Raw genomic sequence first — 15,106 nt, 5'->3', positions numbered from 1 at the left:
TGAAGAAAGATGACATGTTTATTCCTCTTTAATAGGCCAGCATGTTTTGTTGTTGAGAGAGGGTAAAAAAACTTTAAGCGGAACGCCTTTTAACTTGGGCACTTTTATAACACTTTGTTGTGTGAGAGACTGCAAAAGATGCAAGACATGAAAAGATCTCCGTCTAGCACATTTACGTAGCAAAACCTTGGGAAAGCAGCGTAATGGAATTCACTGCACAATTCTGTACAAAACTGAAAGGAGAATTCACATTTTCTTTAGCAGATATTTCATTAAATTTAATGTTTAAAAACAAGGATTTTGGAGACCATGAACCATAAACCTCATTCAAGTAGCAAATTTTAAAATACATTTTCAAATGATTTGCAAATGGCACTCCTTAAAGACATGTTGACCCCACATTTTGGTTTACACCTTCTAGTAAACTTCTATGTAACATTACATTTTGTAAGATGCTTTAAATGTAAAAAAAAAAATTTGAAGACAGACAGGAAGACAGCAGGTCTCCAATACTGAGATTTTTTTCACATCTACAATAGAGCCCTCACACCAGAAATGTACATTAACAACTGTTATGTAACAAAACTGTACAACAGTGAGGAAGATTTTTTTTTTTAAAAGCAAGAAAAAATATCCTTAAATTAAAAACAGACATTAAATAACTGAACAAAAAACAACAATATGGAAATGTCAAGGTTGATTCATTGGAGTGTAGTAGAAGGTGCAGAAGTTGAAAGTTGATCTCTTATTTGCTGCTGGTTGGTTAGTGTGTACATGTGTTATAAGTGTGCTCAAATCTTGTATTTAAATTGATATAGCTGATTTTTATATATATATATATATAATATTATATATATATATATATATCAATAAAGGTGAAGCATCAAATCTGGAGTGCTAATATATGACAGCACCTGTAGGTACTATTACATAAACTTCTATTAATTTTGGTTACAGGTCTGTTATTTTAGCGACATATTGAGGATGGATAGAGTTCAATGGCTCTATGTCTGCTGTCATAGGCAAATATGTTAGCACACAGGCTAAATTCAGAGAAACAGCCAAACACATTGATGACAGATTTGGTATGTGCTAATAAAAGGCTACTGCAGGTTTATGTTGACTGTGTTTAACTGCTGGTTCACTTCAACCAGAAAGGGAGTGTTCAAATCTGTGTCTGTGTGTAAACTCTGATTAGTTAGTTTTCTTATAGTCACAACATTACAAAAGTAACATTGACAAAGTTGGCACATAATATGGTCACCTGTCTCACATTTCTCTTAATCTCAGGCTCATTCTTACACAAACATATGCACAAACACGCTCACAAGCAAAAGTGAAGACATTCCCCTCCACAGGACAGGTCCATTATGAGATTCTTCAAACAGGACAGTCAGCACATCAGGGCTGAGCTTGAGCTGTCCCTCAGACATTCGGGTCCTCCTCAGACACACTGCAGAGGTCAAAGTGCAGAGTGATGACCGCCATCTCCGAGTCTCAGAAACATCATCTCTTCCTCAGGGGGAGAGTCAGCTATTAGCTTCTTAAGGCAGGACTGTTGCTGCTGCTGCTTTTGTCAGTTTCTTTGAGTCCATCTTTCATCAGAGCGGAGAAGACCTGCAAGGAGGAAGAAAGTGAGGAAGCCCACAGAAGTTTATTTTATTTTTAAAATTATTTCTTTTCTTTTTTTGTATGAAAACATAAAAATGACATACTTTTGTAACATTTTTATGAATGACCAATAAACTCAGATGAAGGCATAAGAATGACAATGATTAAAACTATGATAGTCACCATCTCAATATTTTATATAAAATATACGTGCAGTATTAATTGAAAGTAAATTGTCTCACGTTTGTGGCATTTCCACAGTCATTGCCCCCTTAAAGTTTTATTTAAAGGTGCTCCTATTATGCTATTGTGGTTCCTAATTTTGTTTTGGAGCTCTCCTAAAAAGGTTTACATGAATTCAAGGTAAATTTTCTCAAAATATGCATTGGAGCTAGCCTAGAAATCTAGACGCACCCTAGCGGCAGCAAATTTAATTTGTCCGCAAGTGTCGTCTAGGAACTCTCAATACCCTTCTGAGCTGTGTTCCTCAAAATCTGGACGGCCCAATCACATCATGTATAGAGTTGGCTGGCGGGGCCATAATGACGACGGCCGAGTTGCGTTTGTGTGCTTCTAGTAAACACAGAAACTGGCGAACGGCAGCAGTCTTTCGAATCAGCTCTGACCGCGACTCTGGAAGACTTGGAGTTAAGCTTTTCTCTGAGAAAAGAACAAAGAGCGGCACTGAAGTCATTCTTAAAAAGGGAAGATGTGTTCGGAGTTTAGCCGACCGGATACGGCGAATGTTTAATCAGTCAGCGAGCTCTGCTTCACCTTTGTTGCTCTGGTTGGTGTAGCGCTATCCTATCGCGTGCAGAGGGAGTTTGAAAGACAACCGTTTATCCCGCCCCTCGGATTGAGCCCTGTCTATGGTGAGTTTCCAGACCAAACATCTTGATGTGGGTCTGGCTAGTCAGGCTACATTGGAGCTTCACCTCTTTTCTAGTGTGAAATGGTTTTATAAAGGAAACCACTCCTTTTAGAGTGCCTACTCTGCTCTGATTGGTCAGATGGCCCAGTCTGTTGTGACTGGTCTACTGCGGAACCAAAACAGCCATTACCAAATTTTAGCTCCAGAGGCATCCCTCAGGGCTTAAAGGGGGGGTGAAATGCTGTTTCATGCATACTGATCTTTTTACACTGTTAAAGACTTGGATTCCCATCCTAAACATAGACAAAGTTTCAAAAACTAATGTTGGACGTTTGATGGAGTATTTCTGTGTCAAAAATACTCCTTCCGGTTTCTCACAAGTTTCGGCGAGTTTTTTTCGAGTATGGGTCTATTTGACGTTAATAAGAGCGGAAGGTCCTTGTATGGGCCGTACGGGCTCTTCTCCCGGTAGGGTGCGCGCGCGCGTGACTAGAGCACGCTGTAAACAGTCTCTCAGCTGCAGATCCAGTCGTCCGTGAACGGCGGCGCGCTCCACTTTATTCCTATGGGTGACGTCGAGCGACTTCAACTCTTCAGCACAGCATTCCGGGAAGGCAGCGCTGCATTTGAACCGATTTGAACGCAGAAATGACGGGAAGCTTGACAACATTGTTTCAGTTGCGTCTCAAAATGGATTTACACGCCACTGCTGTCACAGGACTTTACCAAATCATACCAAAGAAGTGTGTTTCTGACGGAGCGGTCCCAGCGATAAAGCTTCGACGGTGAGTTAACTTAAACTGCTTCAAATGTCTCTGCTATTGGCTACCGTCGCATGAGTAAACATCAGTAAACTACACGATCGCGTGCTTCGTCATTCAAATGCGCTAACGGTTACTCCATTGTTGTTCTCTGTATAACGTTACAGTATTCTGACGTGCAAAACCGTTTTGCTTGCTACTTCTAAGGTCTAGTCGCATACAATAGTCCATAAACCGAATCATGTCCTCATACTCTGCGAGTAAACACACAGAAATGTGGAGAGGCCATTAAATACAGTAACTTACATACCACAGAGACGGACATCCTGATGTTGCCGTTTCTCCTGTTCAATTTATTTCAGCCTCAGATTTGATTGTGGATCATTATCTGTATTAGCTGAGATAGCGTTGGGTTTCTCCACGCTTGAGGACGTCACCGCTTTGCGCTCGTCATTCTTTAGCTCCGCCCACACGATACGCCTCCAGGCGCTCGGTTTTTTCCGGAAAGACTCGGTACAGCCCATATTTCTTTTATAAATATGATAAAACTAAAGACTTTTCGGAGATATGAAGGATGCAATACTACTCTATAGGTACTCAAGATTGACATGAGATTGACTGAAACTGAGTGTTTCACCCCCCCTTTAATATACAATGACAGCATCAGGCTTAATTAATCAATTCAAGGCTGAGTCTTCATCCTCACTTCTAAAAGTGAATGCAAATTGGATTTGCTTTAACAGAGCAAAAACCGCACAAAGCAAACTCTTCCAGTCTCAGCCAAAACTACAGTGTCTGAGGGCAGGTCAAAGTAGACGCTCATGGACAGCCAATGAAGAACATAGGTTGGCATTATACAAAGTAAGGCGGGAATTACAGAAGACTCTTTCAGGCAGTTTCAGAATCGATTCTTTCTTTTGGGAGACAATACATTTATTTGTTGTGCACTTTGATCTTTGAAACTGTGCAGAACTTTTACAATTACAAACAGGTATATTACACACTGCATGAAAAGACATATAAAAAAAAAAAAAGCATAATAGGAGCAGAAATGTTTGCCTCATAAAGTTAAGTTCACTTCAGTGTGAACAAAGTGCACACGAAGTGCAAGGGAAAAAGTAAATATCCCTTTTCAAATTATCCAAAAAATGTGGAAATATTATTTAATGGTGCATAATTAGGAAACATAAAATACTAGTTGTGTAATTATCCGTTTTATTCTAAAAATGTTCATAATGTAATTTCCACCATTGTGAGTATATCTCACCTGGCTCCACCGGCGGTTGTTACTGATCATCTGTGTGTTTGCGATGCAGGAGAAGAGTGTGTGCGCAGGAGTGTTTTCAGGCAACCGGGAAAGGAACTGTGCACTATGGATGAAATCCATCTGCAGTAGAACATCCTGGTACAGCCTTAGGATTCCCAGACCTGTCCGGAATAATGCCTCCTCTCCATCTCGGCAAAACACATCCCAAACACGACATGCCACATCCAGCGGCAATGACTTACTGTACAGAGTGAAGATCCTGAGAGCATGACAGATAAAAAAGGGGAAGAGAGAATTCTAAGTGGTGCAAACCATACTCACAATAATTAGTATGGATTTTTGCAGATGGAAATCGTAAGGAATTTAACAAATTGGAGTTCCTACAAGGTTCTATTGACAAATATTTTAGCAGTTTTGAGGAAGAAATATTTTGTGGAAAAGAAAGCCATTTTTACAGACTTTTTAAAAGTAACAAATGATTTGAAATAATTGGCCTTTACTCTACCGTTCCAAATTTTGGGGTTGGAATTTGAAGAACAAAAAAAAAGGAAAAAAATATATATGTGAATTTCTGTAATATAAATTTCAATATAACCATTTTCTTTTTTAATATATTTTAAAACAACTGATTCCTGTGATGCAAAGTGAAAGTTTTTCAGACATTATACATGTATTTACTTTCACAATCTATTGAATGCATCTCTGAATAAAATTATTAATTTAAGCAAACAAAACAAATGGAATAACATATTAATCATGCTTTTTTTAAGGTGTCATGAACTGGCTTATTTTATTTTTTTTCTAAATACTTTGGTCTGAGGTCAGCTAATGACATTCATGTGGTTTTTAGTTATATTCAAAAACATCATAACTAATAAGTAATAGGCTATTTTCTACACTGGTTTTGAGGCTGTCTTCAGAACGCTGGGTTTTGATGGGCGTGCCGCACTGAAGACTTGGAAGTAAACGCCCCCAGCCAGAATTGGATAAGATTTGCATATTTAATGAGATTCAGCTCTCCTGTCAGTTAACATAAGGGGGAGATTGTTTTGAAAGTGGCATCCGGAATGATTCTCTCGACTACAGGGCTCGTAAACAACTTTATCAAACAAACACAATGATTTATTTCTCATCCACCCGTGATTGATAGGAATACATTTTTTATCTGAAATTAATTTTCCTGTCGGATACAATATAGAAGGCACCGCGTTGTGTTTTAATCTCAATATGTCTGCAACAAATACAGCCTCTTAAACTTGTTTACAAACAATTTGCAGTGACATGAAGCAAACAATAGCTTGCTATCTTCTTCGGCTTGTTTATTGCTACTGGCTAGCGCAATCCGAACAGCTCCATTAGTCGGTGGGCGGGGCTTCTGAATTAGACATGCTTAATATTCTGTAGAGGCGGTGTTTGGTTGTGCGATGACATATAGATGCAAACACGATCGTGTTCTGGGCCTAATGTCTATAAAAGCTTTTTCAAAAAGTCCTTGACTAACAAGGAAGTTTTCAGCTCTGAAACTTACAGGATATTCTTCTATTACCATGACCTTTTATATATCAAAAGCTCAAGGGAAAGTTGATTTCTCAATTCATCACCCCTTTAAAATATAAAATACAGACAAATCTTTCTATGTTTATCTTTAACTACTTGACTAACTTTAGGGTCAATATTTGTAAGGTGTGCAAAAAAAGAATAATTTGTTTAGGAATGAGACTACGCAATTTGTTTCTGGTTCTTAGTTCCCAACCAGACTCAGCCACCAGATTCTAGCCTCGTGCTTCTTATGCATGAGGGAGTATGAATGAATTTCCCCTCATGTGAGAGAACATAAAAGCAGCCTTAAGGGGGCGATAAAGAGTTAATGCAGGAAAACATTACTCAATCTCGCTCTCCTCTTATTTTAAAAACAAGGAAACAAAACAGAGGAACGAATAAGAACAGCAGGAAGAGAGATTAAGAGCAGATTTACCAGTCTATGAGGTAAAAGTCAGGCGTCAAGCTGTTGTTCTGAAAGTGCTGGAATAGTTTGGGAAGGTTCTCTTCAAAAAACACCTCAAATGCTGCAAAATACTTCAGCATCTTGGGAAGCAAGCAAAGTTTCAATTCAGTAACAAAGAACTCCAACTTAACACAAGCATGGTTAAAAGTACAAAACACAAGTGTGTAAGATAAAAGGAATGTTTGTCAGTAGATTACGACTTTTGGGAGTTCTTGGCTCAGAGTTTCACTCAAGAGTTTGTCTGGTCGAATGAAATCTCTATAAATGGGTCAACAGATGGTCGGAATAAATGCTGCCTGCAAACGCAGACACAAGGCCCCCTCTATTTTAAGAGCATATCTAGGTGCTGTAGAAGGTCTGCCGCAAGTAAGTTTGATTAAGAGCTTGTGCATGTGAGTACCAGGTCATGGTCCACTCTGAAGAAGGCCATTTGGCATGGTTTGTTAAGGAGGTTGGCAAAGGCAATGAAGGCATCGGCTTCCTCCAAATTCAGAATGAGAACAGCAGCAATGAAAGACATCCCCTGAACCTAAAACATGCCACATACATGTCAAACTCTCTATGAAGTACACACCTGAAGTAGAATAGTTCATCCATGTCAGCTAGGAAGATACTTACATAGCCCACATCAGGTCTATAACAGGTGTATGCCCCCAACACACTGTGCAATATATCATGATATGGTCCACCCTGGAGAAACGAGAAGCACAAATAAGTCATAATGGAAACTAAAAAAAATAAAATAAACAAATACACAGCCTAGACACACGTTCTTACCTTCTGGAAAATATATAGAGAGGGAAAAGTTCTGGAAATATCCAGCTTGATTAAATCCAGACTGGACTCTCTGTCTGCCAGCGACACGCCACAATCTAATCAATTAAAACCAGATGAAGTCATCAATCTGACTAAGGCTGGTTGACAGTTCAAATTCAATATTTTTCAGCCTTTTAACAAAATTCAATCTTTATAGATTTGCTCTGAAATGGCTGAAAGTATACTTTTTTTCTCGGTTTAGTTGTTTCTGCTAAAATAATAAATTCAAAAGTAATGAATTTATTTATGAATTTATGAATAAAATTCTATTCTTCTATTTATGAATAAAATAAAAATAGTCATGAATAAAAAAACACTTAATCCCCTTAATCTGGATTCACTTTCAAGGATATGATTATTTAGTTATGTCATTTGTTGATGTAGTTTAGTTAGTGAAGGGAAAAATCTTCATTTTATTGATTTGACTGCACTGACACAATCGGAGGAGAACTGAACTGAGTCGGATGATGACATCACTGTTTTCTGCAGAGCTGCTTTATAGATGAACTGAACTCCTTCCACAATTGATGAGCTTCACAGTCATTGAGCCAACCTGAATCAACACTAAACTGATTTCAACTGAATAATGACTGTTTACTAATGTCTTTCTAGAGTCGTTTTACAGCCAAAATGAATTCAGATTGCATCATTGAATCATGGTTTTCCTGTAAAACTGCTTTAAAACAATCTGTATTGAATAGAGCGCTATATAAATAAAGGTGACTTGACTTGATAGTGTCAACAAACACAGACCTTCATTGTCATTAACTGAACTCATCTCATTGAAGCTCCGCCACTTCTCTTTGGCTCTGGACAGGAAGATCTCATACAGTTCTAAAACACACACAAACACACAAGCACAATTGATGTGACCAAAGCAACAGCTGCTTCCTTGTCAACACAGTTCATCTGGACACAGTCTGTGTTTGTTTGAGTCAGATTGATGTTACGCAGAGCCAGAGGGCCACAGATGATCAAGACTAACCCAATGTGAGGAGTGCAGCAGTTGCCATAGTTACCTGGGGTGATGTTAAGCTCATTCCCGATGGCGAGGCTCCAGACTTTCCCGCGGACGCTAGGCGGGACGCCCTGCCACCAGAGGTCACGTACACGCCGTGTGTTACGCCTTCATCATGGCAACAGAGCACATCATTACATGCCATTAAAAGACATGAATAAATCCACTTGCAAAAAAGATGTATGGATAAGACACTTACATGCTTTCCCAATTAGGCAGGACTTCTGTGTTCCAGATCACCATGGCATTGGCTATGTTCTCTTCCTGTCGGTATCGCTCCTTCATTTGTCGTTTTTTCTTCTGTGCCTCTTTCATCTCTAAGTAAAATAAGAGAAAGTGTTTGTCTGCCTGTGAATAGGTAGCAACAACGACGCAACAATTTGTGTTTGTGTGAAATGCTAAAATACAGGGGAGCATGGCCAAAGTGTCAAACACCATTACTACTGCAAACACACTCTAATGAGTATCTGCACAAATAAACACACATCACTCACCCCTTCTCTTGGCCCCTGCAACCATCTCACTGTATTCCTGCCGGTGTCTCTGAGATTCCTCTTCTGATTTAGCTGGCAGGTTTCTAAAAAAAATACAAATAGTCCTTGAAGCTGTAATAATAATTATAATATAATATAATCAAGTACCCTCCAGCCAAATATACACAGCCATTCAAATGTTTGGTCTCTTATGTTCACCAAGCCTGCTTTAATGTGGTCAAAAATACAGTAGATACAAAGAAATAACAGTTTTTTGCTCAAGAAACATATCTTATTATTTATGTTGAAAACAGTTGTGCTTTCATAATATTTTTCATTCTTTGTTAAATAGAATGTTCAAAAGAACAGCATTTACATGCCATATTTTATTTATTTATATATATATATATATATATATATATATATATATATATATATATATATGTTGTAATTAATTGTATGATCGCTCAGAGAACTGAATTCACTCTATGGACGAAGCTCTTTGGACTGTGCCTTAGACACATCTTCACAATATTAAGAATAATAGTAACTGCTTTTCAATTGTTAATTCTTAAAATACTACTTTCATTTCCCCCACTCCTGAATATGCAGGTATATCTTTGCTTCAGAAAATGATTTCCTCTCATTGAGTGTTATCTGAAATGCAAAGTAACTACTGCTAATTTCAGTCCACAAACTCCCAAATTACAACCAGATGAACAGCAATTCTTACCTCAGGTGTGAAATCTGCCATGTTATGACAAACAGATTCACACACTAACTATACAGAAAGTCAATGTTATACACACGACACATAATATTCTCCTACATACTCTAAGAATTTTGTAATAAAAAAACTGCTCTTCAGACTGCACACTCTGCATACATTTGGTGTGACTTGTGTTTCACAAGCTGAAGCCAGGGAATTTGGGTAAATATTTGATTAAATGGAAGCTTGAAGTCCTTGAAGCAGCGCATTATGGGAGCTGTAGTTCACGTTTCAGACTTACGCAGGTCTGTCTTCCAAAATAAGAGCAGTGGTGGACAAAGGCTCAAATTCCAGATTCTTGCGTCTCATTGGCTGAGGGTTAGGGGCTGGTCCTGTGGCAGGTCCTGCCCTGGACTCATACTCCTTTAAAATAAAATAAAAAAACATAAACAAGGAAAGATGAGCATTCATTATGAGTTACAGCAGATCTGTCTATAATTTCTCAGCCGCCACATGCATCCGGGAGGAGACGTGAAGGGAAGAAAAATTCCATCACAAGATTCCCACATGAAGGGCCCAAAGGCAATAGCTTTAATGTTAAAACCATATTATAACTGAACCATGTGCATTTATTAGTCAGTGTGTGACACAGTTTTCTGCCTAAGCAGGCAACAGCTGACCAGCATAACTCTGTTTCAAGGTCAACCAGAGAAACAACGCAGTTATAGTCAAGTTCCAGTAGGTTTTATAGTAGTCAAGCTACTGTTCGAGTATACATGACAACACATAATTAAATATTTGAATACAATGCAATCGCACAACACCGAGGCCAATTGTATTTTGATAAACATGTATAAAAACTGGAATGAAGCCATACTACAAACACATTTACTCTACTAAACTAACAAAAAAATCCCAGAATAATATTACAAGCTTTATGATAGAAGACATTACATGGCCCAGATTATTAAAAGTTAAAAGCTATATCAATTCAGACAAAGGCAGTGGAGTACACAATTCTGTTAACATAAAATGTTCAGATCTTATATGTTCTTTTAAAACAATTAAGTACCAACATTCATTTAAGGAGACTGAAAGGATCTGAAATAAAAGATAGGATTTTTAAGATTTGTAAGAGAAGAGCCTCAGTGTGCCAGTTTAATTGGAGGTCTCTCTCTCACTGGAATACAGAGAGACACCTGCAGAGTGCAGAGGGTGAATTGAGCGCAAATCCAGAGTTGAACAACACAGGCTCAGTCATCACTTACTGAAGGGGAAGAGTAAAGCCAGCTGCACACACACAAAGCCCACGCCTGCTCCACACACACTTGTCTCTCCTGGCTGACCCACAAAATGACGCACAGTTTCCAGCAGCAATTTCAATCCTTCGATATTTCGCACACTGTCTTTCTCTGTTTCTCTTCCTCCTTCTTCCCCTTCTCTCTTCTGCTAATACCACTGTCCATTGCTACCTTTTCTTTAAACAAATATGATTATTAACTTCAGTATTTCTAGTCACAGAAACAGAGATACTGTTTCTTGGGTTATACACTCTTCAAGGAAGAGTCCGACTACAGCCAAAATGGAAAAAGATTCATTTCAGAAGATAGTATTCATTTCCTTCAGAATTGTTTTCTTCTTCTTCAAATACTGTTGTATTAACTTTCTATTTTAAATACACATTTACTTTCCTAATCAGCAAATTAGAATGATTTCTGAAGGATCACCGAAGACCGGAGTAATGGCTGCTAAAAAAATACAGTTTTGCCATCACAGCAATAAATTAAGGAATTTAAAATAGACTTAAAAATTTGAAAACCATTATTTCAAAATTACAAAAATATTTTATCCAATTTCTCACTTAAAATGCTAAAAGTGAATTAAGACATCATTAATGTTAATTTTAATGTAAATTATATTAATATGGAATTTTGATAAATATTGCAATTTACAGTTGTATTAAATTATGAGCGTTTTTAATATTCAAATGAGCATTAGAAGATGGCTAAAGTGATCCGAGTGTGAAAATAGGTTGAAAATGAAATGAGTACAAACAATATCCAATACTGATTGATACCAACACTTTTTTTTTTTAAAAAGACTCTCATTTTTGGGAATACCATTCCTTTAAACTGCCTCTATTACCTGCTGGATGGTTCTAGAGTCTTTCGGAAGGTCGTCCCGCAGTGGAATTTTCCCAAACAGCTTCCATCCTGGAGCACTTTGTGATGCTGCGGTCCTTGACTCCTTAGGCTTCCAGGAAAATAAACTCCTTTGAAGACAGAAAGACAGGACTAAAAGAGTGAATATTCAAAAACATAAGTTTGTCATAAGATCTCAGAGAGAGAGCCCCAAAGAGGTAAGTCTTCATGGTCAAAATATGACAACCATTCATATTTAAACTCGTTAAATTCAGACTATGGCTACAGGGAAATAAGATCTTGAACAGCTCAGCAGAGCAGGTCTCAGGGTTTAATGCGGTTAATACGGGGGATTTCAATGCGCTCACGGTGATGTAGAAGCACCAGCATCCTGCAAATAAAGCTTTGAGTCACAGTCACAGGTGCCCTTTACATAAACACACACAATTCTTATGAGCAGGCCCTGCTGTGGAGATGAGCTCATTAAATCTTTGAGCCCGCTATCTGATGGGACAATACATCTAATGCCGTCTTAATTACATAAAACCGTTGAAGCAGGACAATACTTTCCTGAGAGAGATGGATAGGATGAAAGACACAAGCGAGGGAGTCAGACAAAGAGAAAGTGTGACAAAGGATGATATGGTATGTTACAGTGGGAAAGGAGAAGTTTGTTCCCTCCAAAATAAGGAACTGAAGACACAGTGTGAGCAGAAACAAGGTCAAGGCAGCAGAACACTATGAAGGCCAAATCATAAAAGCTGACATTAAAATTCCTCTGTGTACATGTGTGTGGGTGAATGCGTTTTTTTCCCAGTCTATGAAGTACTTTGTTAAGACCAAAGCTCTTTTAGGAGGAGAACCCTGAGGAACTTTCAACTTAAACATAATGGAAATGTAGCAGATGCAAGACCTGCTCTCTATGAAGACCGATGTCATTTGATTCGGTTCTGATGCAGCATTTTTACTCGATGTAAGACTGAGATGACAAAATATTATTTTAAATTGGATATGACTTTAATAAAGCGCCTTCTCTTGATCAAACATCTAAAAACATAACAAGAATTTTGCTGTAAACACAAAGAAGTGTGTTTAAAGCAAACAGCACACCTCAGACCGTCTGTGATGAAGCATAATGTCAATGAATGAAGAGAGAAGCCACAGGTGAGTGGTATTCAGAGCCTGTCACTCATTATCTGATCATGTGTTCACCACTGTGACTCCTGCTCCGAAATCATAAAAAGCACTAATGGCAAGTTGTAAAAAGATTTACATTTCAAATAAATGCTGTTCTTTTGGACTTTCTAGTCACCAAATAATCCTAAAAACAATAGACTACACAAAAATATTAATGAGCACAAACTATTTTCCACATTGATAATGATAATGTGGAAAATGTCTTTTGAACACCAAATCAGTATATTAGGATGATATCTGAAGGATTGTGGCACTGATGACTGGAGTAATGATGCTGAAAATTCAGCTTTGCCATCACAAATTAAAAAAAGATATTAAAAGAGAAGAGAGTTACTTTAAAATGTAATAACATTTCACAATATTACTGTTTTCCTATCATTTTGATCAAATAAATGCAGCCTTGAAGGTTATGTGTATATGTGTGTGTGTGTGTGTGTGTGTGTGTGTGTGTGTGTGTGTGTGTGTGTGTGTGTGTGTGTGTGTGTGTGTGTGTGTGTGTGTGGAATACAACTCTGTAACTGTTTGTAGTTATCTGAATGTGTCAGCTGTACAAATAAAAAAAGACACAAAAGAGGTGCAACTCAAGAGACACTTGTCTGCACACAACTGACGTCTACCTGGTCAACAACTCAGCAATGCCATGTCTTTTAGTGCCAAGTGTCTGGTCAGATGAGGGATCAGGGTCAGCGGCTACCCTGTCTGGAGCGCTCTGCCGCCGACCGCCAGAGCCGAGATATTCATCCACACCAACCTCTGCTCCAAAATAACCATCATCCACGGGGCTCAGAGGAGTGGCATCACAGCTTAGGGAGACTGTGTGGCCGGCATTGGTCCGGAGGTTCTGGGGCCTGAGCGGCGGGCCCGTGTCACTGAACTCCTCCTCTGGGCTTGGGTCTGTCTCGGTGTAATCACTGGTGTTTTCTGCCAAGGGAGACAGGGACAACTTGGCACTGAGCTCTGACAGGGTGTCCGCAGGATCCGGGTCACAGGGCCGGACCTCCTCCGAGCTCTCGGTGCTGGCTCGACTGATCCTTTCACATGACCTCCCAGCGGAGAGGACACTGTCGCTTTGATGAACAAAGACACGGCTTTCTGGAGCAGAAAGGCCACCCAAGGCTCCAAACGGGAATTGAGACAGGGTGTCATAACGGTTCACAATCAATAACCCCCCATTGCCCACTTTCACTCCTCTGTCTAAAGCAGACACCTTTCTGTTCAATCCTTCTGCATAATCCAAACACCTTAAATGAGTCTGATCCATGTGTTCATGGAAAACATCTCCATTAGGCATCTTCATATCCGGTGAGCTTTTATCCATAAATGACACTCCAGACCTCAGCTGGGAATTTAAATAGCCCTTGTCGGGTTTTTCCACGGACTCGGGCTCGGAAGTCCCTGAAACCAGATCCGGGCAGGACAGGGTTCCCCCCTCTCTTCCTCCATCCGGACACACCATATCCACCTCCAGCTCTTCGGGAAACCCGTTTAATACTCCGGCCCTGCACTCCACCTCCAATGAGGATATAGTCGGCAGTCCAGCACTGCCCGGATGCGCGTATGCCGAACTGTAAACAGAACTATCCCGAGCTCTTTCGGGGTTTGAAACGCAAACGCGTGTTTTGTACTCATCCCGATTGTCGTTGATATCGATGGACGGTGCGAGTCCCGGCTCATCAGCATCCTCCACTCTTTCCATCTCACTGGAGGTGTTGGTGGCTCAGAAAGGCAGATGAAGCCCTGCTGCAGCGGCGGCGCCCCGGTTCGGCTGGGCTGTCTGCAAAACAAGCTCTCATCTTATGTACCCCACCGATTCTGCCAGTCCAGTAGCCTACATTCATGACATTGCGCCTCCGAAGCCTTTAGCGTTAAGGATGGAGAGTAAAGCCACGATTGGCTGATGTTTATACACATTTTGATCCACGTCCAGCGTAGTCGGTGATAGAGGCCATTTTGAATGTGGTGTCGGCGTGTCTCCTCCAAGCAAAAGGTTGGAAGTGGGATTTACAGGAGTTAACGCGACCTCCACCGGACAGTTGGAGCAACTGCAGGACACTCCATTTACAATGCAGCATTCAACATATTATTTGAGCCAGAGTAAAAGCATGATTTTTAAAAGACCCCCTCCCCCCAAAGATAAATAGTCTATCTATCTATCTATCTATCTATCTATCTATCTATCTATCTATCTATCTATCTATCTATCTATCTATCTATCTATCTATCTATCTATCTATCTA

The 15,106-nt window shown here is 39.4% G+C and overlaps 1 protein-coding gene across 1 annotated transcript; it reads right to left on the bottom strand.

The window, feature by feature from the left end:
- Positions 1-251: 251 nt before the first annotated feature.
- tbc1d12a (TBC1 domain family, member 12a) lies at positions 252-14,993 on the bottom strand. Its single transcript, XM_067455588.1, has 13 exons — positions 13,487-14,993; positions 11,677-11,803; positions 9,833-9,954; positions 8,844-8,926; positions 8,549-8,666; positions 8,351-8,457; positions 8,085-8,165; positions 7,293-7,387; positions 7,134-7,205; positions 6,916-7,044; positions 6,486-6,595; positions 4,511-4,769; positions 252-1,617 (listed from the first exon to the last, which is right to left on the bottom strand). The coding sequence occupies exons 1-13, from the start codon at positions 14,563-14,565 to the stop codon at positions 1,537-1,539; spliced, it is 2,463 nt and encodes an 820-aa protein (XP_067311689.1). The 5' UTR covers positions 14,566-14,993; the 3' UTR covers positions 252-1,536.
- Between the last annotated feature and the right edge of the window lie 113 nt (positions 14,994-15,106).

This window comes from Pseudorasbora parva, chromosome 10, assembly GCF_024679245.1.
Source record: "Pseudorasbora parva isolate DD20220531a chromosome 10, ASM2467924v1, whole genome shotgun sequence".
NCBI classification, from domain to species: Eukaryota; Metazoa; Chordata; class Actinopteri; order Cypriniformes; family Gobionidae; genus Pseudorasbora; species Pseudorasbora parva.
The sequence above is the reverse complement of the archived record's forward strand: the minus strand, read 5'-3'. Positions and strand labels throughout refer to the sequence as shown.